The sequence below is a fragment of the Lygodium microphyllum genome, chromosome 11 (assembly GCF_053477565.2).
Source record: "Lygodium microphyllum isolate KBCC chromosome 11, Lygodium_microphyllum_v1.1.10, whole genome shotgun sequence".
NCBI lineage: Eukaryota > Viridiplantae > Streptophyta > Polypodiopsida > Schizaeales > Lygodiaceae > Lygodium > Lygodium microphyllum.
In genome coordinates this window covers 150436724-150460215 of record NC_141145.1, presented here as the reverse complement: position 1 = coordinate 150460215, position 23492 = coordinate 150436724, and the positions used below count along the sequence as shown (strand labels likewise).

Below are 23492 nucleotides of genomic sequence, written 5' to 3'. Positions count from 1 at the left end.
TGCTTCGTCTAGGCATGGAAGACAGGATTCCATACCAAGGCAATGCAACTCTCATTGTCGCACCACAAAAGAGTACGACGAGTCTGGGGGCAGCCAAGCTCCTCCAACATGTGGTGGAAGACGCAGCCCGATAGTCCGCCTCAGTAGAAGAAAGAGCTACCGTGGGCTGCTTCTTGCTACTCCATGAAATAACACCTAAACCCAAGGTAAAACAATAGCCTGTAGTAGACCGTTGGTGGTCCACATCGCCAACCCAATCCGAGTTGCTCCAACCTGCAAGAACAAGATCTGAAACATCTATACCGACAGGATAAGAAAGCCCTAAGTCAGAGGTCCCCCGTAAATACCAAAGAATCCTTAAGGCAGCATGCCAATGCATCTGTTTGGGTTCAGTCATGAACCCCACCAAAAGACCTACATCAAAACAAAGATCAACACGAGTGTTGAGTAGCCAAATCAAAGATCCAATCAGTTGATGGTAGCGGGAAGCATCCGTCGAGGGAGAAACTGAGTGTGAAGTGGCCTTCTAGTTCGGATCCATAGGAGTGGAAATGGTCCAATAAGTCTCCATCTCAAAAGTCAACAAGAGCTCTTGTATGTATCTCTACTAAGAGATAAAAATCCCCCTCTGAGACTAAGAAATCTCGTGACCCAAGAAGAAATGAAGAAGTCCCAAGTCCGTCATCTCGAGCGTCTAATGTAAAGCTATCTTTGTCTCTTGTACCTTTTGTGCATGATCACCTGTAAGAATCAAATCATCAACATATAACAAAAACAACACACGACCAGCCTCTGAAGTATGTACATAAAGCTGCTGATCAGCCTCGGAGCACCAATATCCCAACTTTGATTGAAGGAACGAGTTAATCTTCTTGTTCCATGCACGTGGAGCCTGGTTTAGGCCATACAAGGCCTTCTTCAACCTGTATACTTTCCCATCCGAGGATCCAAAGCCAGGAGGCTGCTCTACATAGATCTCCTCCTTCAGGTCACCATTGAGGAAGGCCAACTTCACATCCAACTGATAGACAGGCCATCTCCTATGGCCAGCCAAGGCAAGAATAGCTCGAATAGTCACCATACGAGCAGTGGGGGCAAAAGTATCATGGAAGTCAATGCCTAGGCACTGAGCAAAATCTTTAGCAACAAGGTGAGCCTTGTGCTTGTCCAAAGAACCATCGCTAAGGTACTTGGTCTTGAAGACCCACTTGACACCAATCACCTTCTTGTGAGAGGGATGAGGCACAAGGTACCAAGTGCCATTCCTCTCAATAGCCTCCAACTTAGCTTCCATAGCTTTCCGCCAATGGTCAGACTGCAACGCCTCCTTCACAGAAGTGGGCTCTTGATCCTGCATAACACGGAACATCAAATAATAGTTAGAGCAAACACGCTCCGTAGAATGTGCCTAATTCCTTCGTGACCTCCGCGGTCCATCCTGCGGTTCCCACTCCTCAAGGACCCCCTCAATCCCTGAATCTCGGAGTGTGTCACAAACCCAACGAGGAGGAGGCCGGATCTCTCCCCGTCGCTCTCCATCTGCTGAAGACTCGGGTACATTCACCGGCGGAAGCTCCATTGGGGTTGCCGATGGAAGAGAAGACTTGGAATTAGAAGAAGAATCTCCATCAAGAGGCTCTGGCTCCAAAGGAACTGTCTCGGGAGCCCAACTCTCCCCTGGATCTCCAAGTACGGGGTGCTCCTCACCCCCCTCTGTGGCCGGAACTTCCATGAACCGCACATCTCGGCTCGTGTAGACATCCCACTTAACGGGATTAAACAAGCGATAACCTTGGGAGTGGGAGCTGTAACCAACAAAAACATGTCGTCAGGAAGCCGCCTCAAACTTGTCACACTGCGTCTTCAAGATGTGCACATAGGCAGCACACCCAAAGATCCTGAAATAAGAGACATCAAGCTTAGTCCCAAAGTAGGCCTCAAAAGGTGTCATCATGTCAACGGCCGAATTGGGAGATCGATTGAGGATGTGAACTGCGGTAGCCACTGCCTCGGCCCAAAGAAACTAAGGTGTCTGTCGATGCTCCATCATGGTGCGTGCCATCTCGATCACACTTCGGTTCTTCCACTCAAAAAATGCCATTCTCTTGAGGAGTGTTGGTGTTAGCAAACTCTTGGTGAATGCCCCTATCTGCACAAAAACGAGAAAACTCATTAGACACAAATTCACCACCCTTGTCTAAGAGCAAGATCTTCAGTCTCCGGCCAGATCAGTTCTCCTCAGAGACAAGCCAATCCTTGAAGTGGAAGAAAACCTCCGACTTCAACGTCAATAAATAGGCCCATGTCATCCTATTGTAGTCATCTACGATCAACATGAAGTACAAGCTCCCCTTCAGGGACTCGGTCCTCATTGGGCCACAAAGATCCATAGATACAAGCTCCATAGGTGAAGTAGACCGCCTCGAAGCTTTGTTGGGAATCACATCCCAATGCTGTTTTCCATGAATGCAGGAGACAGATGGTTGTTGGCTCACTACTATATCCGGTAAACCTCGAACAAGCGATCCTCGCGACGCCTTCCGAAGGTACTCATAGTTCAAGTGGCCAAACCGAGCATGCCATAGTTTGGACTGTATCTGAGAGATAAGAAGAAGAGAGGTAAGAGCTGTAGAAGACTTCAATTTGTAGATGCCGTTGTCCTCATACCCTAAGAGAAAACCTTCCTCGATCCACGATCCAAAACGCGAACAACATCATTGTCAGACTCCACCAAGAGACCAAGAGAGCAAATCTTATGGACCGAAAGCAAATGATACCCCAAACCTGGCATATGCAACACCTCGGAAGTGTGGGTACCACCACGTCCATCTGGAATCAGCTGCATCTCACCCTGCACAGCAATAGACACAGAAGAGCTGTCTCCAATGAGAATCTGCCCACGCGAAGGTCGCAAATGGGCGACACCAACGGGAGAAGGAGTCATGTGCGGTGAGGCACCACTATCCACGATCCACTCTCCACCTTGGGGAGCTATTATCGTAGCATCAGAAGTTTTCCATATATAGGGTCCTCAATGACCGCTAAATGTAGAAAAGCACCTAATGAGGGTGCAGCCACCGCTTCAGAATCCTTCAGGTCCTTCTTGGTGTCCTTCTTATCTTTGTCGGGGCAATCCTTCTTCCAATGACCGGTCTTACCACAAATATGGTAGGTCGATTCCTTCTCCTTGTCCTTCTTGCATTTGTTATTCTCCTTTTTTTGGTCCTTCCCCTTCTTTTGAGAGGCTTGACCAACCAATGCCTCTGATTTGGAAGCATTCTGTCCCTTCAACTATTCCTCTTGGTCCAAGACCATAGGAACCAGCTCTTCCCACTGAAGAGTCGACTCCCGCCCTGATGCAATAAGAGCAGAATAAAAGGTACCGAATCATGGCGGCAACTGGGACAATAAAGTGATCGCCATGTCTTCGGAGGAAATAGGCTTCCCCACATTTTGAACCTGCATCTGAAGCTGCCACGGCTTCTTGATGTGTTCCCGAAGCGAAAAAGACTTATTCACGGACAAGGTCCGCATCTGCAACTCCAAAGAAACCCTCTTCATCAGGGTCATCCAGTTATACATTTGGTCAAGCTCCAGCCATATCTCTCGAGCCACCGTCAAGTGCGATGTGAGCTATCACAACTGTAGTACAAGACAAAAAAAGAAAAAAATGAAACTGAGCTTTGGTCAACTCCACACGGGCACTGGAAGAGAATTTGGACTCATCTCTCACCGAGGGCCGATTGTTCTCCTCTATCACAAGCTCCTCCAAATCATAAGACTCCAAGATGGCCAACATCATCACTCACCAGATACGGTAATTGTTGCCATCAAGCTTCTGATCTGATAGAAGAGCCCGTAGGACAAGCACCTTCTGGTCCATGATTGCCTGGAACTCCACGTTAGTCTCTATAGACATCTTCACCTGCAATGCTTGCACAAATGCAAAAGCAGCCCCTTTTGACTGTGAAGACGTAGCCTGCTAGGGCTCTTTCCTCCTCTTTCCGAACCTTCTTCAGCCGCCGAAGGCAATGAAAAGGTAAAATCTGCAATGGAAGGCCTAAAACACAGCCTTCCTCCCCTTCAAACAGCAACAACCTACAGGGAATTCACCAGCTGCACTCTTTTCCTGCACGCCCACGCTCACTTCAGCCTTAATCCGATGCATAGCCCTCCCACTCGCCCTTGAATGCTGGAAACGCAGCCTTGTGTCATGCTTAAATCTACTCTTCAGGTACGTTCTTCAATCAGTCAGTCCGTCTTCACCACTCTGATACCATGTCAAAGTGCAGCGATGCAGAAGCGTGGGACCAAGACATAGAGAGAGTGAACACAGAGAGAAAAGAGAGAGAGAAGGAGACAGTGAAACGCAGAAAATCTTCAATGTAGAATGTTGTATAGGAATGCAGAAATATACACAGGTGCAAAGAGAATATCTGCATATGTCTCCATCTTGAGGACCTCAATCTTTGTCAGCCCGCATGCTATCTCTCACTAGCAATCTGTCTCTGTCAGATGCAAGTGAACAGAGTGTGCTAGAGGACTGCTATAAATAGCAAAAAAATAAAAATACCACGAAAAATAGCTAGAATCAGATCGGCTGCATTTAATGTGCAGCCGACTGCATAAAAATTGTCTGACTACTGCTATGCACCTACCACGTGGCAACTGGTCCGACTGCTGACGTGGCTCCTGCGCTGCGACTACTGACGTGGCACTGGCCGTACTGCTCTGCAACACTACTGTCTAGGGTTATAAAGCATTACCTGGCAAGTTTTTGGCTGTGGCTGAAGTTCATTCACAGATGGAATGATGGCATAGAAGACTTGGCCATATGAGCCAGAAAGGCCTTCAGGTTCTCTCCTCTTTAGGGAGATTTGATGTAAAAGGCTCTAGTCTCGACTTTTGTAATGACTGCATATGTGAAAACATGTGAAGTCTCCTTATTACTCTGGTGTCGTTAAAAAGTCCAATGCTCTTGACTTAGTACACTCTGATGTGTGCACTATGCCTGTTAATTCACATAGGGGTGTGCAAGACTTTGACACTTTTATTGATGATTTTAGTAGAAAGTCGTGGGTGTATGTGTTAAAGAGAAAAAAGGAAGTGTTTGATGCTTTTAAAAGATTTCATGCCTTTGTTACCACACAAAAAGGGCTTGAGTTAAAAGCTATAAGAACAGATAATGGAGACGAGTATGTTTCTAATGAGTTCAAAAAGTTTTGTGAGATGCATGGTATTAAGAAAGAGTTGATAGCCCTTTACAATCTTGCATCAAATGGTGTGGCTGAAAGATATAATCACATACTTTGTGAGAGAGTCAGACACATGCTATCCACAGCTATCTCTCGCAACAGTTCTAGGAAGAGGCTCTTAAAACTGCAATTCATGTGTGCAATCCCTCTCCCAATCGTACATTGGAAAATGGCATTCCTAAAGAGGTTTGGTCTGGCAAACCTACTTCATATGACCATTTGTTGGTTGTGATGCCTTTATGCATGTTCCTGTAAATTAGAGGACTAAACTAGACATGAAATCCATCAAGGGCATCTTCATGGGATATGGAGATGAGGGAGAGATGGTTTATAAAGTTTGGCTTCCTCAAGACAGGAAGATAGTACGCAGCCGAGACGTAGTATTTAATGAGACAAAGTTGCTGAAAAATGCTACACATGGTGACCTTGACAATAAGAAGGTCAAATTTCAGCATAAACAACCAGCCATTCAGCAACCATTAGCTGAAGATTCTGTCCCTTTTGATGCTAAAAATGAGCAGCAACCTATTGTGCTACAACCAGAAGATAATAGATAGCAAATAGATGCACAGGATGGAATAGTACAGTAAGAAGAACATGCTGAAAACAGGTTACAACAACAAAAAAATGTTGAAAATCAGCCACCAAGTGATGGTATACACATACCTGAGGATGTAGACCCATTATCTAACAATACAAATCATTGGGTAAGAAGGTCCACACATATCAGAAGGCAGCCATAGAGGTTTCAACCATCTTTGGATTGCATTTTATTGACTGATGAAGGTGAGCCTCTGACATTTAGAGAGGCATAGTCATGTGAAAACAAGAGAAAGTGGGAGCTTGCTATGCAAAAAGAAATGAAGTCTCTGTATGCGAATAACACATGGGAGCTTGTACCTTTGCTGAAGGATAGAAAAGGGATTCCTAATAAATGGGTTTACAAGGTGAAATGTATTGATGGGAAGCCCAAGTACAAGGCACGCTTGGTTGCTAAAAACTATGCACAAAAGGAAGGCATAGACTTCCAAGAGGTTTTTTCACCAGTGGTGAAGATGACTACGCTTCGTGTTTTCTTTGTTCTCACTACATCCTTGGATTTAGAGTCGGATCAAATGGATGTGAAGATTGCTTTTCTTCATGGTGACTTGGATGAAGAGTTGTACATGAACAGCCCGAAGGTTTTGCTATTCCAAGGAAAGAGCATTTAGATTGTAACCTAAAGCGCAGCTTATATGGGCTGAAACAAGTCCCTAGATAGTGGTATAAAAATTTTGATACTTTTATGCTCAGCCATGGATTTAAACGCAGTCGTGCATATCACTGCTTATTATACACTAAAAAGGCTGATGATGGAAGCCTTATTGTGCTGGCCTTATATGTGGATGGCATGCTGATTGCAAGAAAGCATAAGAGCACTTTCAATGCTCTTAAAAGGCAGCTGAGTTTAACCTTCTCAATGAAAGATTTGGAAGCAGCTTAACACATTTTAGGCATGCACATTAAAAGAGATAAAGGGAAGCACTTGTTGTTTCTCTCACAGGACAAGTACATCAACAAAGTACTTGATAAATTTAATATGGCTAATGCTAAGCCACTTGGTGTGCCTTTACCGCCATATACAAAGCTTAGCAAAGCTGATTGCCTAAAAGATGATGCAGCTGCTACTACTATGAAGGGCATACCTTATGCATCAGCTTGTAGTTCCTTGATGTATGCCATGGTTGCAACTCGTCCTAACATTGCTCATGCAGTGGCAATTGTTACTAGATTCATGTCTTACCCTGGCAAGCCACATTGGAAAGTAGTGAAATGTATCTTTAGATACTTAAAGGTACACAAGAGAAGTGTATATGCTATGAAAAGGGTACACTAGAGTTGCAAGGATTATGTGATAGCTTCAATTCCTTAAGCACTCCTTTGATGCTTCAACTCCACATACAATCACCTCATTCAAGCTTTACTCCCAAAATCTCTCTAGCAAGAGGTTTGACTAAATTATACTAACTCAGAGAGTAGATTTCTCAAGATGAAAGGCTTACAATAATAGCATGTTGGGTGGAGTCCATTCTTATATGGAATTCAGTAAAGTGTGGAGTTCTAAGGGGTGGATCAAATCAATTTAGCTAAGGTAATAAGCATGGTTTAGAGAGGAGGATGATTATATTTTGAAACAAGTCTATGATGAAGATAGTTGGCTATGGACTTGATATGAAGAGTGATGATGATGGTTATGGAGAATGATTACAAGAAGAACAGGTACGCTGGAGAATCAATGCTATCACAAGTATTAGGATAGCCTGATCAAGCACTCCTCTCCTTCTCTCTTCTCCTCTCTCCCTCTCCCTATGATGGCGCTGACCAGCAACTCTCTCGCTTCTCCTCTTTCTCAAGATGATGACCAACAAAATAATGACAGTAGCCTTTCAAGAATCGATGTTTCTCCCAAAGGCACCATTTCAAAAACCAAAAATCCTCCTTTACTAAGCCTAAGCTAAGGCTTATACAGCCTTAGCTAAGGGCTATTTCCCCATTCCTTTTCGTTATGCAGCAACTCCTTCTCTCACTTGATACTACCATGGTGGTTTCTCAATCATTCATTCCCAGCAGTGGTGGAGAGCTTTGGAGTTGTTGTACTTGCAATTGGCAGTGATCCTCTCGAGGTTGAGGTGGTGGTGTAGCTAACGAGGACGTTAGTGGCACTGAAGTTCATCCTAACAACAGATTGTCATTTTCAAAGGTTTTGTTTTTTCTTTTTTACCTTTATAAACCCCCCCTCAAGTCCCCCGTTCACACGAGTGAGGGGAAAAATATTGCAACCAAGTTGTCATACACCGGGTCCTATGAAACAGTTGCTTTTGCTATATTTACATCATGACCAAGCCCAAACAAAGTATTTGCATGACCAGCACTCATTCCTTGAGCCCCATAAGCATTTGGGTGTGCAAATGCATTACCAAGCATGCCACTTTATGCCCCAAGCATCAAACAAATGCTGCCATACATAGGGTTCTACATATTACCAATCATACCCGAATACATTGGGCCTTGCATGCCATGCATTGGCTGCTGTATACCATAGGGAGTTGTGCCAGACATTGATATATACGGTCCTTGTCCAAGCATTGCACAAAAAATTGTGCTACCACCAAAGTATCCTAGCTTCCCCATCATTCCATGCATGCCCAGCTATCCAAAATCCATTGTACTTCCATGATTGGCCTTGCATTTGCACACCTTGCCCCATAGGTACCAACTATTTCTCTTCATTGGCCTCTTCAGGAGCTTCAAGTGAAGGCTTGGACACTATCTTGGTGCACCTTATTGTCCCGAAGGTGTACAAGGTGACTTCCTCTTCTTGACCTTATTGTTCTTCATAGGAGCATTCAAAATCGAACAAACTGAGGATCCTTCACCGATTTAGCAAAGAGATTTGTTGCTGCCCTCTTCAGCCTCATTTTTCATTTAAGGCCCTGCATCTTGCCCAACAGCAACATTTTCAGCTTGTTATCCTTCATGTGAGCCTTGTCCAAGATCAAGCATTGCATTTCCTTCTTCACCATGTGATGTCCATACTAAGAGGCATCATCACTGCTACCTGATTCCATCTCACTGTATGATAACATCTTGCTGTAATTTCTCAGCTAAGCACAAAAATCAGCACTAGCACAAAGCTTTGGCTTGCAATCAAGAGTCTCAAGTCCAACAAATCAAAGGATTGAGTGCTATCCTGGCAATGGAACCATGAAACCAATCTTTCTTCTCGAATAGGGTGTCAATAGCTAATTACAACAACTAATAAAAGAGCATAAATTGAAAAGCACACTTTATCTTAACAATCTTGGATAGTAAACACCCTATTGATCCCAAAACCGGCGCCCCTTGTACTATTTCTTTAACTTGAATTGCCAATGGATTATGTACAAGCTGAGATTTGACAATCACGTTTACTAATCTTGAAGCCCCTTGCTTAACAAACAATCAGCAAGCAATTCGGGTCAATTGCCCCTTGATTTTCACCCAAGACTTGTACTAATGGAACCACCAACTGGCCAAATGTTGCCCTAATTCACAATGGATGAGCCAGCATATAAATCCCTAACAATTCCTTGAATTTCAGATGCTGATTTCAGTGTGCAATGCCCTTGACTAATGGCACATGTCCCAAGGTGGTTGTTGAACCCTAATTTCTACAAAAATTAGGATTTGCAACAGAAATCCTCTTGTTGTCCACCAAATCTGGCCATGATCTTCTCCACATGGCTAAGAAGTACTGAGATTTGCTGAGAGAAAGTGAGAGAAGTCTGTAGAGAGAGAAATTCTAGATTTGCTTTGCAGAGAAGCCCCAACAATGGCTACTGCCTTGCCTAGATCAGCCCACAAGCTATCACCTCCTGCCTGGAGAGACCTAAAATGCTGTCGCCTGCCTCTAAATGCTGTTGCCAGCAGCTGATGGCCTCATAAATGCTGTCATCTACTTCCTCTGGCCTCCAGGCTGTTGTCCTCTCTCACACACAACTTGGATGCACTGAATGCCTCTCCACCAACCCCCAAAAACTTTTTCCCAGCTTGCATGGGTATTTTTGCCCAAGTGGCAGCCTTCTAATCCCATTTTCCAACAATTTCCAGCCATCTAAAAATTAATTTCAACCCTTCTCACCTTGCCCAAAATTAAATGTGCCCATCCATAATTAAATTGGCTAGGCCAATTGCAACTTGGAGTTGTCCCTAGCCTCAATTGATCGCTAGACTATCATTAACTAATTAATTAATATTAGTCCCTAGTGTCCTCAAGGTTCTTGGCATGTTCCCATGAAATAACTACCATGTGCATCACATGTGCCTTACAACCTTGCATATTTGATTATTAAATTAATCAAATGTTACTAGCAAGATTAGAGCATCTCAAAAATTTTACATCGCTCCGACAAATATTGTTGATTTTAAGGCCAAGTTGAATTCAGCTTTTAGCATGTCATATTTGGGCTATTACACTTCATTTTGGCATTCAGTTCAAGTAGTGTAAAGGAGGTATTGCTCCAATTGGATTATAAAGGTGAAAATGTGCACTACCTTCCTTCTAACCACTATGTGGATCCACCATAGCATATGACCACTCATCAATGGCTTGTTTATGGTTGAGACTAGGATGGTATCTCATCATCTTCGGGCCCCAAACTTTCGTTCTTGATTAATGAAAGCATCCTTGGCAACTGCTTTTGTAGTAATTGGTCTTTCATAAATCCAAGAATTTCACCTCGAACAATGAAATATGAATGCCCCCAACTATCCCTATTAATTATTACTCTGGTCCTGAAGACCGACACAATGAGACCAGAGTCGCATCACGTTTTTCCATGCTAATGTATTCAGAGCATAGGCTTTCTTTGAGCACTCTAATTATTTCAAAGTAACATTGTTAAATCCATGTCCAATCAATTAAGTCAAGGAGCGTGTCTCTAATAGAAAGGGTAGGACAATCAGTGCGCACCAAAGGAGGCGGACCACATGCTCCACCCCGAGATCCAACTATGATCTTTTTAACTACAACCACTTAAATATACGCTACTGGAGCTGAAATTACCACGACTGCTGACACCAGACTTGCCCTCCAGTGGATCCTCATTAAGGGATTTAGATTGTACTTGTTCCAATTACCAAACTTGTAAAAGCCCAATATTGTTATTTATTGTCACTACCTCCCCGTGTCGGAATTGGGTAATTGGAGTTTTCCAATAAGTAATTGACTATGCAAATTACCTTTTTTTTAATGTAAGTTTTTTTCCCTCGTGTTGTGGCACTCTCTATCTATGCATATGATTTGAATCCCAGAGACACTTGTTGAGAAACACTTCACCCTTTACCCGCAGTTTGCGTTTTTGCGTTTCTGTGTTTTGTGTTTAGGGTTTGCGTTTAGGGTTTGCAGCCCCAAAAAGGGGCACCATCCTAGACTAACTATGCCGATTTATAGGCCACTCTCTCATTCATTCCTCATGGCTAATTCATTCAGTCCATCACCTCTTCTCTCCAGCCTCTCCACTACCCTCGTACCCCTTCAGGAGGACATTGCGGTTCGTGGTTCGTGGCTGTCTTCATCATCTTCCTTGTGCTACGGCACCCTTGTTCCCTTGTATCACATTCACTCCATGATTCAGAACTTCATCATTCCTGACCTCTTCCTTCTTCAACAAGGCACACTGGTATCCATGGCTTCTTTACCAACAGATGACCAATCTACTGGGTGTTCCTACTGCGGCACGAACGGTCATCCCACCGAAGACTGTCGACATCGACCTTTGCTCCCCACCCCTCCGGAGTATATGCGTCTTCCACCAGGCACTCCTTGTGCCACCTCTCCTTTCTGAGCCGCAAAGATCGTTCTGCATCGGCTATCAGAGTGCTATGCTCAAGGCAATAAGACGCATCCAATGCGCACTAAGTTCTTTCAAGCACATGGAGGATCGATTGGCGCTACGACCTCCTGGAGATCGTCGCAATGCCAACGGCAGTCTTCTCCCACTTATTTTCAGGTATAGTGGCTTCCACGACCTACAGATCTACAGTCCGCCCCATCGAGAGACGGTGATTGTTTGATATTGTCTCCTCGTCAGTCTACTCCTTCGAGAGACAATGGCTGCTCGACTCCTTCCTCTTCTTCGGCTACCCAGTCCGCTCCACTGAGAGACAGCGACTGTTGCCCACCTCTTGCTCATTTTGAGCCCCACCCTTCCCCACCCTCGACTACTCAGGTTCGAGAGGCTACCTCTAGAAGCCCTTCAACACCCCAGATACCTTCTTTGGCACGACCGACGTCATTAGACATTTCGGAGTCCGTGATCCATGAGTTTTTGGATTCCCTATCTACTTCAGAGGGGGATTCAAAGGGAGATGTTATTTCTTTGCCCTCAAAGGAGGCATCTACTTCTTCGACTTCAGCAGGGGCCCCTCCACCTCCCATCTCAGAGGGGGAACCTACTCCATATGAAGTTCTTCACCCATCCTCTACTTTCTTGGGATGGCTGTCTTGGACCAATCATCTTTTCTACTGATACCCACGATCTTCAGGTGCCACCTAGATCAGGACCTCGGAGGTTCTAGCCGCGACTTGGTGACGAGGCCTTCATATTCCTTCCAACATGGATGCACAGAGCTAGTGGCTTTTCTCCGGAGGTTGTGTTTTGGGTTCTCCAGTTCACTCAATCTACTAGTCTTTACTGCAGGTTCCCTTTCCGGTGGAAATCTTGGATCTTAGGGGTCCTCTACATCTTCTTGCCTTGGTCACTTGGTCAGCATGGAGCCACCTCCCGAGATCGAGTATATGCATATCCTTATGGTTCTCGGCACCACACAAAGTTCGGCATTGCTCCTATGCATTGCATGATTTCATCATCTTTGTACTGGGGCGCTTGGGCAAGTGAACAATTTTTCCACGAGGGACACTGTCCAAGTGGCACCTGCTGCATGAGCATTCTTCAACATGTAGCATTGCATCTCCACCTCACTCTTCTCTTGTTTCCCTTTTTGGGCCTGAGAGGGGGTGTTGAAAAACCCTTTACCCACAGTTTGCGTTTTTGCATTTCTGCGTTTTGCGTTTAGGGTTTGCAGCCCCAAAAAGGGGCGCATTCCTAGACTGACTGTGTCTATTTATAGGCCACTCTCTCATTCATTCCTCACGGCTGATTCATTCAGTCCGTCACCTCTTCTCTCCAGCCTCTCCACTACCCTCACACCCCTTCAGGAGGACATTGCGGTTCGTGGTTTGTGGCTGTCTTCATCGTCTTCCTTGTGTTACGGCACCCTTGTTCCCTTGTATCACATTCACTCCATGATTCAGAACTTCATCATTCCATTCATCAGAGTTTCTTCTCTCTTCTCTTCTCTTCTCCATGTTTGTTGAGTTCACTCCGTGTTCCTCCCCGCAAACCCTACTGTCTCACTAGTACGTCATCTTTTGACAACACTTTGGTTCACTACCATAGCAATTAAATGCTTGAAGCAAGTGAAAACTTTTGACTTGGATTTTAGGGCAAATACCCCAAGTATGCCTCAAATAATCATCAATGAAATTAACAAAGCAATAGAAGCCTCCTATAGATATTGCCTTCCTAGAACCATATACAATGCAATTACAAGAAGCACCAACCCAAACATTTCTCGGGAATAAAAAGTGATACATCTTACCATCAAGACATCACAAATATGATCAGCAAGCATGCACATTTATGGAAGATCGCAAACCATATGCTGAGTATGTCAATTCAGCAATGCATTATAACAGAGGTGCCCAAACCTCTGATGCCATAGATGAGTGTCTGCCATAGAATCAGTGGGGCTGACATTGCATAATCCACATAATTTCCAGCAAGCTGCTTGGCATAAGCATCAAGTCTATACAGACCTTTTGCCAAAGTACCAGTGAAGATAATAGTAGAAGGCTATCTTATATTTTTAACCACACACCTTGGGTCATGAAAGACACCCGAAAGCTTGAAGTGGCAGAGTACTCAGAACCAAGCATAGTTGACATTTTAAGGTTGTATGCAAACAAAGGTTCCCAACCTTGCTAGAACATGCAGAATAGTAAGATTTAATCCAAAGAAAATCTGAAATACACACGCACTAGCAATGTTTAACATCAGTACAACTTCATAGATAAGTAAGATGAAGTACTACTCATCTTGCATTTAAGAAGAAAAAATTGTAGAAAAGGTATTCCCTGACACATTGCAACCCACTGCAATTATAAATAGTAAAGAGATCTTACTCAAATGATGCATGAATCAACACTAGTCTAGAATGGTTTATTTACTTGAATCTCAGGATCAGCAACCACATAGCGCTTCAATAGTCTGTCTCCAAAAGCCCTAGATAAAGCCAGCACACCACCAACCCGCCATGTTCCTGTATACCAGAATGTTTTGTTTTGGCTAAAACTCAACAAAAATGACAAATGCCTTGACAGCCAAACTTCTTAATCAAGTCTGAAGTCACTTATCTTACCACCCCACATTACAACTCCTCCAGCTTCTTCAATACGCTTGCGTTCATCTCCCCTACCTGGCTTGTGATCAATTGAAAGAGCTACAGCTGCAGAGACACAAAACACTTCAAGGCTTTACTTGTCATGATGTTTAGGAACACAATTTTTCATTTAATAACAAAGTGTTGCATGTAACTCTAATCTTGTGAATCCTCTCTGTTCAGGAATACAATTAAAAAATCATGTGTAAATGCAAATATGCAAAATACATCGGAGTAAGCATGTGTGTAGAATACCCAAGCGTGTCCATGTACAGACATAAGAAAATTTTGCAGTAACAATTTGAGTATAAAGGATGTGTGTGTGGACAACTCAGCCTCCAAGCTTGTCCACGAGAAAAATCAAACGTATCTTTAGGTAAGGTTGATTACATCAACAGATGAGGAGGAAAAATTAAGCTTCAGTTAAAACTATAACTCCACCCAAGGACCTTGCCAATCACTTGATTGCACATTGATTAGTTACTGAAAATCAAAGTTTGCAGCACAGTAAATGTTTGAATATATTGAGAAGCGATTGTACTTTCTTGATCATCCACAGATAAATGGTTACCTTTGCCTGCTCGTGATATAACAGCTCGTGAATCCCCCACATTGGCCACAAGAAGTCGATCACCCACTAGGATTGCTGTTGAGGCAGTCGATCCAGCATCATGACTATGGTTTGCCTGTGCTTCTAGAAACTCTGAGTCTGTCTGCTTGAAGGTTTCCTCTGCAGAAAATTTTTATAAGACCAAACAGGCACCTACGAGTTGAGTTCCTTAAAAAAGACAGGTGAAGCACAGAGAAACACACCTATAGCGGCATGAGTGTCAGTAACAAACTTGGGGTGCTTGACCAGGTTTGCAAACAGGTTCTGCTTGACATACTTTGCAGCTTCAGCCCCAGCATGGCCTAATTGCACAAGCTTGTTAACGCTTTACCTCATTTATTTCTTTAAACAGCTACAAAGAAAAGGCAACGTATTTTATATACCATCAAAAACACCAAATAGCCCAACCATTTGGCCATCAACTTCAGATATCTTTGCATAAACAAAATCCTCCATCGAGTTTCTCAATCCTTGCAAACTTGAATATCCAAAGCTGATTTTTCCATCATCACTACAGTCAAAACCAACAGAAATTTAATGCTGCAGACAGACTTTTTTCAAGTCCAAGGGATCTCAAGTCAAAACCCTTCTCTTCATATTAACATAATCTTACCACCCCTGTTGCACAAGGGGGAAAAAAGATTAAAGATTAAATTGTGCAAAAACTCATCTGAGAAAGAACAAGCATCAGTCAAAGAAGGTAACAGAACTGCCTTGAAGACCTATACAGCAGCACTGTGGAGTCAATAGTCATGCACACATGCCAGGTTTTGGCCTGAAGTCCTAGCAGTAGCTTTTATTAAGTATCGAGAGGAAAGAGCTACAAAGTACAGAGAAACAATGCCCAATAGTTTAAGTCTGGATAAGAGTGCTGAAGAGTATTTTACAAACAAACAAAGAAACCCAAAGAAGACAACCAAAAAGAAAAATGGCCTTGAAGTCAAGAAGACCACAGCCTGAGCTAAGGCACTTCAAGCTTAGTCTTGGATGTAGACAAGAAGGGGAGAAAATCTATTTTCAAAGCACAAACCTGAAACCTCCTCCATGACTGTCATAAGTATCATCTGTCATCGTCCTTCAAACTCCCTGTAAAAATATACAGCACTCTAAATTATTAGACTAGAATTGGAAGATACATATTTCTAATGTTTTGCTGGCAGTTAATCTCACTCATGAAGCTGTCCAACAAGGGTGAGTTGGAGCTGAGGGACACCAAAGAGTTCTAGAATAAGATGTGGACTTTGATCTGAGACTGATTTAAAATGGAAGGAAAAAATTTTCTCGAAGTTGAGCACAAAAGGAAGTGTATACAAAGATAGAGAGAGCCTCCAGTTAGCTACTATGTTCTGATGACTAGTAACTCTTTAAATCCTCTAATTAAACATTACTTTTGTTTTTGTTAGTACTAAACATGTTCTAGATGAAACAAACTGTGTTTAAAACAGTATCATTAACCCATAGTTCTGCTCTATTTGTACACATGGAGGTTCTCATGCAGAAGCATTAGAAGGACAAACAACAAAAACCATGCTCAAGTTATAATTCAGATATTAAAAGATAAAAAACTGGGTGAAGAAAGAGGTGCTTTTGGAATGAGGTCTCTCTCCCATGCTGTCTAAAGGTTCAATTTGAGCAATCTGCTGTGGAGCACTAGGGCCATCCTGCTTCATGGCACTCATACCCAGCAACCTAGGCTGTGCATCCAAATGCCAATCAAAGAGTTAATAGGAGGTGCTATCGCAGTTCTGATTCGTCACACTCACACCCAGCAAATAGGCTGTACAGTCAAATGCCAATCAAAGAGTTCATAGGATCTGCCTTTCCTCGAACAGCAGCCCTCTTAACAAAATACCACCAAAAACTGAAATGGCCACACTCTGAAGTCTACAAATCACCCTACAAACAATAATTAATGTGCCCAATTGTTTCTTTGGGAGTATGTAAGGTAGGTTGTTAAAACAAGGGAAGAGAGATGTTTTGTGGCTCTCAAAAACCACAAGCACACACAATCAACTTCATGGTTGAAAACTGATGGTCACCCTCCAAGCACAAAAGGAAGACTGAAACAAGGAAGTCGTGCTTTGAAAGAGATCAAGCATCTCAAAGAAGAGGTAAAGATTACAGTCATGGAGAAAAGAAAGCATGTAGGCATTCAAGCTAATATACCAACTGAAGCAAATGGATGACACAGAAGAGAAAAATATTCCAAGCATTTATCATTCAAGGATGCCCAAAAACTCAGGAAATCATTTTGTCCTTCTCTAGTTTCATCCAAGAACACTTTGCAATGTAAGATGTAGCCATGTTCAAAGCACATTGAGTAGGGAAGAGGTTCAATGGATATTGTCATCTGGCCAGCATCTGCACTATGATGGATGAGAGGGAGATAAGGTATTGTCGAGGTGTATGTGAGAACGCAGCATTTTGTGCTACAAAAGAAAAAACTCCCAAGTGCTAATAGAGGCAATGGAGAGCATACAAGGCTCACAAGAGATCAAGAAAAGAAGAGAGATCACCCACTAGGGACTTGTAGTCCACGGGTAATGTAAACAGTCTGCTTTCCAGGATTTTGCTCAACACATAGAGGGTTGATGGTATTCAAATATCATCATACCAACTGCAACTTGGAAGCACGGCACATGCACAAAAAAATCGTAAATTTACGAGCCCCGCACCCGAGAAAATCACGGGATGTCAAAGGAAAAGTTGCTATAAGTTATGTTGCACAGGTACTTGGTGGTATCTGGTGTCAATTGTTGGCCTAGGTCATTCATTTGGCCATAAGTGTCAGTTGGTGACACTAGAGATGTGGCATTTAATGGTACCTAACGCCGATCTAATAGTCAAAGATGGCACAGAGAGACTCGAGAGTGGAAGATGCCTAACCAATTTAATTATTGGCCAGTCATATTATTTTTCTATGAGCCGATATAATTATTAGATTAATTTCAATAATTAAAGGCTGAAAATTAATATTTAATGATGGATAATGTTGGAAAAACCATTTGGGAAGGCTGCCACTTGGCAAACTTGCCCATACAAGCTGCTAAAAGGCTGAAGAAGAGGAAAAACGAGATCATTCTTGTTGTAGCTAATATGCGAGAGCTGTGAGCAGCCATGGCTAGCCTATTTTCAGCCATTGCAACCAGCCATGAGTGAGTTTTGAGGCGGGGATTGTAGATTCAGACCCTCCACAGCTGAGCTATTGCATCCACGTACAAGGTGACAGCTGATTTGGATATCTTAGCTATAGGCAACAGCATTTAATGCTGTTGTGGCAGGGCAGCAGCTGCACTTGACAGATTTTCAGTCATTCTTCGCAATAAAACTCTGAATTTACTCTCTCTACAGCTTTCTCTCTCGTCTCCCAACCATTTCACAGCCTTGCTCCAAAGATCTCAGCATTTGGACCCCTGGAGGCTAAGAAATCGCAAATTTCTCTGTTGTAAACGCTAATTTACAACAAAAATTAAAGATTAGCAGCAGCCTCAGGAAGCATGCCAGAAATTGGAAGCTCCAAGACTTGGATTTTTCAAGACTGAAGGTGAATTTCAGCTAAATTCAGGTGGAGGACTAGCCATCCATTGAACTTGGGGCATTTCTATCGTGTCTATGAAGTGGGTGAAGACCAATTAAGTGCCTGAATCAAAGGGCAAAACAGATTGAAGACTAGCCGGTCACTTTGGATAGCAGGGGGAGTTTGGATTGCGAAAGGGGTCGAGAGAATCCCATTGTAAATCAACTTCTTCTTCAATAAAGCTAAAGAAATACCGAAAGGGGTGCAAATTTTGGGGCCAATCGGGTGTGCATTGTCCAAGATCAATAGGTAAATTTGTATTTTCAAATTAGCATTTATTGTTTGCTACTGTAATTAAGTTGTAATCAGGGATTTACCACCCATCCACGCAAGGAAGGCTGGTTTCAAGATTCACCTATCCCATATTCGTTCTTCCCGACATTCAGTCGCTCTCTTCCATCTCTCCATTGTTGCTCACACTCCATCCAGAGGATATTGCAATTCATGGTCTTCATCTCTCCCTGCATCAACCGCCCTATCTTCCACACCTTCTAGGCTGCATTTTGGGCTGCATATTCTCTTCCTCTACCTGACGAGCATCTCCACCATCTGGTATTGGATAGTGGCTGCAAATTCTCTTCCTCCACCTAGCGACTATCATCTCCATTTGGTGTCAGCAAGCACCTACGTTTTTGTTGCCAAACTACCTCCCTCTACCTAGAGACAATGCTCTCCACCTGGCATCAATCTCTCAAGCTATGTTTCATAGTTTGACACCTCCCTAGCATTGGCGATGGCTCCAACAAGTGCCTACTACCTCAGATACCTGCATTTTTGTGATTCCTACTTTATCAAGGTTTGGATTTCCCCATCTAGCAGACTGCCTTGTTGATCCTCATCTTTGGAAGTGCATGCTCGTAGCTGGTGATCTTCTTCTTCAACTCCGATGGCATCAAAAGATTGCGTTCCGCTCCCTCGACAGTTGTTCTTTACCTTCAACACACATCTTCAACATCTTACTGCTGAAGGACTAGATTTCACTCCCTTCACCGTGCAGATTGCCTACAAGTACTGCCGCCCGATCAAGAAGGACAATGTAATTATCTTCAAAGTTTCAACTCCACTCTATCAACTTTGTTAACTTAGCACGATTCAATGCTTCATCATCATCTTCTGTATTTTCTGAGTTTCTCATCTCTGTCAATGTTTGCCATACATACTGTGTTTCTCCCGACAAATCCTACCATCTTTCTAGTTTGTGTTCATACAAGTCATTTCTTGACATGGTATAAGAGCATGCCTCATTTCTTGGCATCGTATTAGAGCGAGAGGTGCTCAGAGAGTTGCAAAGAGCCTTTGCATCATAGAAGGCAAAAATAGGTTGCAGGTTTAGCATCATCTTGTGATTTTCCCCTTATTTCTACTACATCATCGACAGATATCCTTCTCTTCTTCTCCTTCCCACCCTCCCTTTTCCAAGTTGACACAATGGTAGCATGGCTTCTCCCCTACCCGATGGAAAGTGACAAGTCTATTGGGTGCTCCTACAGCGGCAAGAATAGTCATATCATCAAAGGCTATTGACTTTGACCTTTGCTCCCCACACCACTGGAGTATATGATCTACCACTAGACACTCCTTGTGCCACGTCTCCCTTCTAGGCCGCAGAGATTGTTTTGCATCCACTATCAAAGTCTTACACTCAAGGCAATAAGATGCATCTGATGTACACTAAGTCCTTACAAGCATAAGAAAGATCATCAAGCATCACGACCTCCTAGAGACTACCACAATGCGCTATAAAGGTTTCCCCCACCTACTTTCAAGTCCAATGGCTTCCACGGCCACAACTTGCAATTCTCTAGTCCACTCCACCAAGAGACCATGATTGTTGGATACTGTCATCTCATTAGTTCTTCAAGAGAATAAGGCTATTTGACTCCTCTCTCTCCTTGGACTCTGTGGTCTGCTCCACTGAGAGACAACAATTGTTGTCCGCCCATGGCTCCACAAGAGCTATCTATTTCCTCACCTCCCTTGTCTTGCTCCACAAACAGCAACTCCAATGCGAGCATTGAGAAGATTCTGTGTGATACCCCTCCCTCCACTCCCTCCTCTACTTAGGTTCGAGAGGCCACCTCTGAAAGGTGCCTAGCCTTTGTTTCATTGGAGCTCTAGATACCTTCTTCAGCACTGCCAACGGTGTTTCCTTCTTCTTTTGATATTTTGGAGACCATGATCCATTCCATTCCTTCTAGCTTTAGAGGGAGTCCCTACCACACACTCTTTACCTTCTTGGGGTTGTTGATATCTCCATGTCATCTCACCCATTAATTCCCCTTCCCCTTACTTCTCAATGCAACCAAAGATCTACACGTTCTTCCTAGTTCAAGGCTTTGGATGTTTCAGCCATGGCTTGGTGAGGGTGGTCATCGATGCTGGTCATGCCTGCAAGTATTCAAAATTACTCTGCGGAGAGGCTGTTAAAGATGAACTTGCATTGGCCAGCACAAAGGCACCTATCTTACTTGACCGAAGACTGAGACCTACAGCTGTATTTCAATGATATCTAAGAGAATGGAGTGTGTTCCACTACAATACAAATGCCAAAAAAACCCAGACAATCTTGCTGAAAATCACCATGGGGAAGTATGGGCTGCTATGGCAATATTATTTGATATATTAAGCTGAAGCCTGGGTCTCAGGTTGCAAGTGTTGAATCCTCTCATCACAGTGGACCAAAATCCCACCTAATTCCAATGAACATAGCACGTGCATATCATCTAACATACTATATTTTCATCAGCTGAAAACGAAGACATTATCAAAGTGCTCTCAAAAATTTCATACTTCACCCCTCTCAAATAAAATTTGCTACTTTCTAGCCTGCATTACACTGCATTGTTCTGAAGGTCCATATATATAGATACTTAACACTAGCCGTGATACTTCTCTATCAAGTGTTGTTAAATTGTAGCAAGCACTATAACTGCATGACTTAGAAGTTTCACATATCTAGGTTTTAAACACTAATCGGCACGCTTATTAGGAAAATTCACGCTGACAGTCTCGGTGAAACAAACAGTTGCTTTATAGGCTTGGTGACTCATTTTCACGAGCCCTCTGAAACTGGTTTCCCGTTACTCTATGAGCATCCTGGAGATCATGTGCGTGTACATATTTTCATCACCTCTGCTACTTGACACAGATTAGAAAACATAGTGCTTGATCATCATGTCGAATAGAGTGATATATAATCAATGTTAGACTGATAATCCTTCACAGAATTGGCGGATATGGTGATACCTGCCTTTATAGGAAATCGGCTGCAGATTGGTTGATTCCGATGCCAGGAAAAAGCTCTACGGAGAGTGGATGGGAGAGATCAGAGGTACGTTTGAAAATTGGGAGCAAATTCTGGTTGTCGAATGTTGTCCCCTCGTCCTTTACTTGGGTTGTGCGATTGCGTACCTAGGACGCGCCTTGACTTTTTCATTTTACGCGAACATGAAAAGCGAAGCAGAAGACTAAATGCGGACTAATTTCCAAAGATTACAATCGTGAATGTGGACTTTTTTTCATCAACATTGTTGTTACACTCACAGTAAAGGAGCGCACATGGAACGCCGTGCGGTGTTCATGGGGAAAAAAACATTGCTGGTAGGTGGCACAAACTGGTAGGTGACACACACAGCTTTAAGGTAAAACTCAAAGTTGTCGGTGGGATCTGGAATCAAATTAAACGAAATATTTCTTGTTTATACATTGGTCTCGGTTAAATTTTGGGGCAAATGAGTGAGAGGAATGGAGAGTTTGATAAAAATTATTCATGTACATAGTGATGGCATCCAAATTAAGTATCACTAATGACCCACGTGTCGACTTGACTAGCATGCAATCTAGGGTGGCCAAGAGGGCTAGGATGGAGGAGATGCCATGTGAGCAATCACTTACAAAATCAAACTACAAATAGGCTCTAGAGGCAAGTAATGTGGATATGGCAGAGATCGAACGATCACTGTGCCAAGATTGAGCAAACCACAATATGGAGTGCAAGGCTAAGGCCTCGAACAGGGCCAAAGTCCACAAAGCCACCATCTCTCTCTCATTGAACAGGATCAAACAAAGGTATGCTAACTTGCTCATAATAGGAGTCTTTCTCTACTTTCTAGGGAGACCTCCCAATGAGGAGGAGTTCATGTGGTTGTTGGAAGCTACTTACCAGTCCAAGGCAACACTCATCCAGTTCCACTACATTGGGAAGGGGTTTTTCCTCGTGGTTCTTGCATCCAAGGCAAGAGCGAGATTGTTGGCTCTGGCATCCATGGTTGGCTTCAAAGGTCACCTTGTGTACATTCTTCCTTAGCCTTCTTCCTTTTCTCTTGATGGAGTCCTGCTCCATGAATGTCCTGTATGGATCACATTGTCAAATCTTCCCCCGAGCTTGATGGTGAAGTGGCAATCATTGCCTCTTTTCTTGGGAAGGTCCTCTACACACCCATTGTCATCACAACATCTCAAGTGCCTCTTCTCTTGGGAAGGTCCTCTACACACCCATTGTCATCACAACATCTCAAGGAGAGGTTTGAGATGAGCACCGAATGTGCATCCTGTGGGATCGATAGAAAGAGCCCCCTGATTTCTTGCAACTCCAGGGCATTGAAATCATCCTCTCTGTCAAGTTCTCCCCATTTCCAAATGCATGCTACCATTGCCACAGTAGTGACCATTTCACCCAAGCATTCCCACTCAAAGGGCAAGAGGAGAAGTCTCTTGACACATAGGATAGGGAAGCACAAAAGGACTAGAGATCTAACCAACAAACACATAGGACAAGGAAGCACAGAAGGACCAAATATTTGAACACAAACGGTGGCTTCATGTGTCCAGAATGCTCCCCAAGCCACTAGTACGACGAAGTAGAGAGCGATATCGGCTCATCCTAGAGTTGCCCTTGCAAAACATCCAATGCATCCTCCTAAAGCTAGTGTGGCTAAGAAGAATGTAATTATAAAAACCACCCACAAAAGCCCAAGCTTAATGAAGGCACCTCTAACAAGGAGAATATTCAACCTAAAGTGCAAAGCAA

The 23492-nt window shown here is 43.4% G+C and overlaps 1 protein-coding gene across 3 annotated transcripts in view; it reads right to left on the bottom strand.

The window, feature by feature from the left end:
* The window catches only part of LOC148029521 (putative protein phosphatase 2C 59), a 53215-nt gene extending 31100 nt beyond the window's left edge, over positions 1-22115 (bottom strand). The window contains exons 1-8 of one of the 3 annotated variants that reach the window (XM_087688378.1): positions 22007-22115; positions 21710-21874; positions 15917-15968; positions 15270-15397; positions 15090-15188; positions 14848-15006; positions 14256-14342; positions 14065-14156 (exon numbers count right to left, since the gene is read on the bottom strand). In XM_087688378.1, the coding sequence (XP_087544504.1) occupies positions 14065-14156; positions 14256-14342; positions 14848-15006; positions 15090-15188; positions 15270-15397; positions 15917-15957 (606 nt within the window). In that variant the 5' untranslated portion in view covers positions 15958-15968; positions 21710-21874; positions 22007-22115. Of the gene's footprint in view, positions 1-14064; positions 14157-14255; positions 14343-14847; positions 15007-15089; positions 15189-15269; positions 15398-15916; positions 15973-21709; positions 21982-22006 lie in introns of those variants that run through there. The other 2 variants (XM_087688379.1, XM_087688377.1) reach the window with 2 other exon arrangements.
* Positions 22116-23492: the final 1377 nt, after the last annotated feature.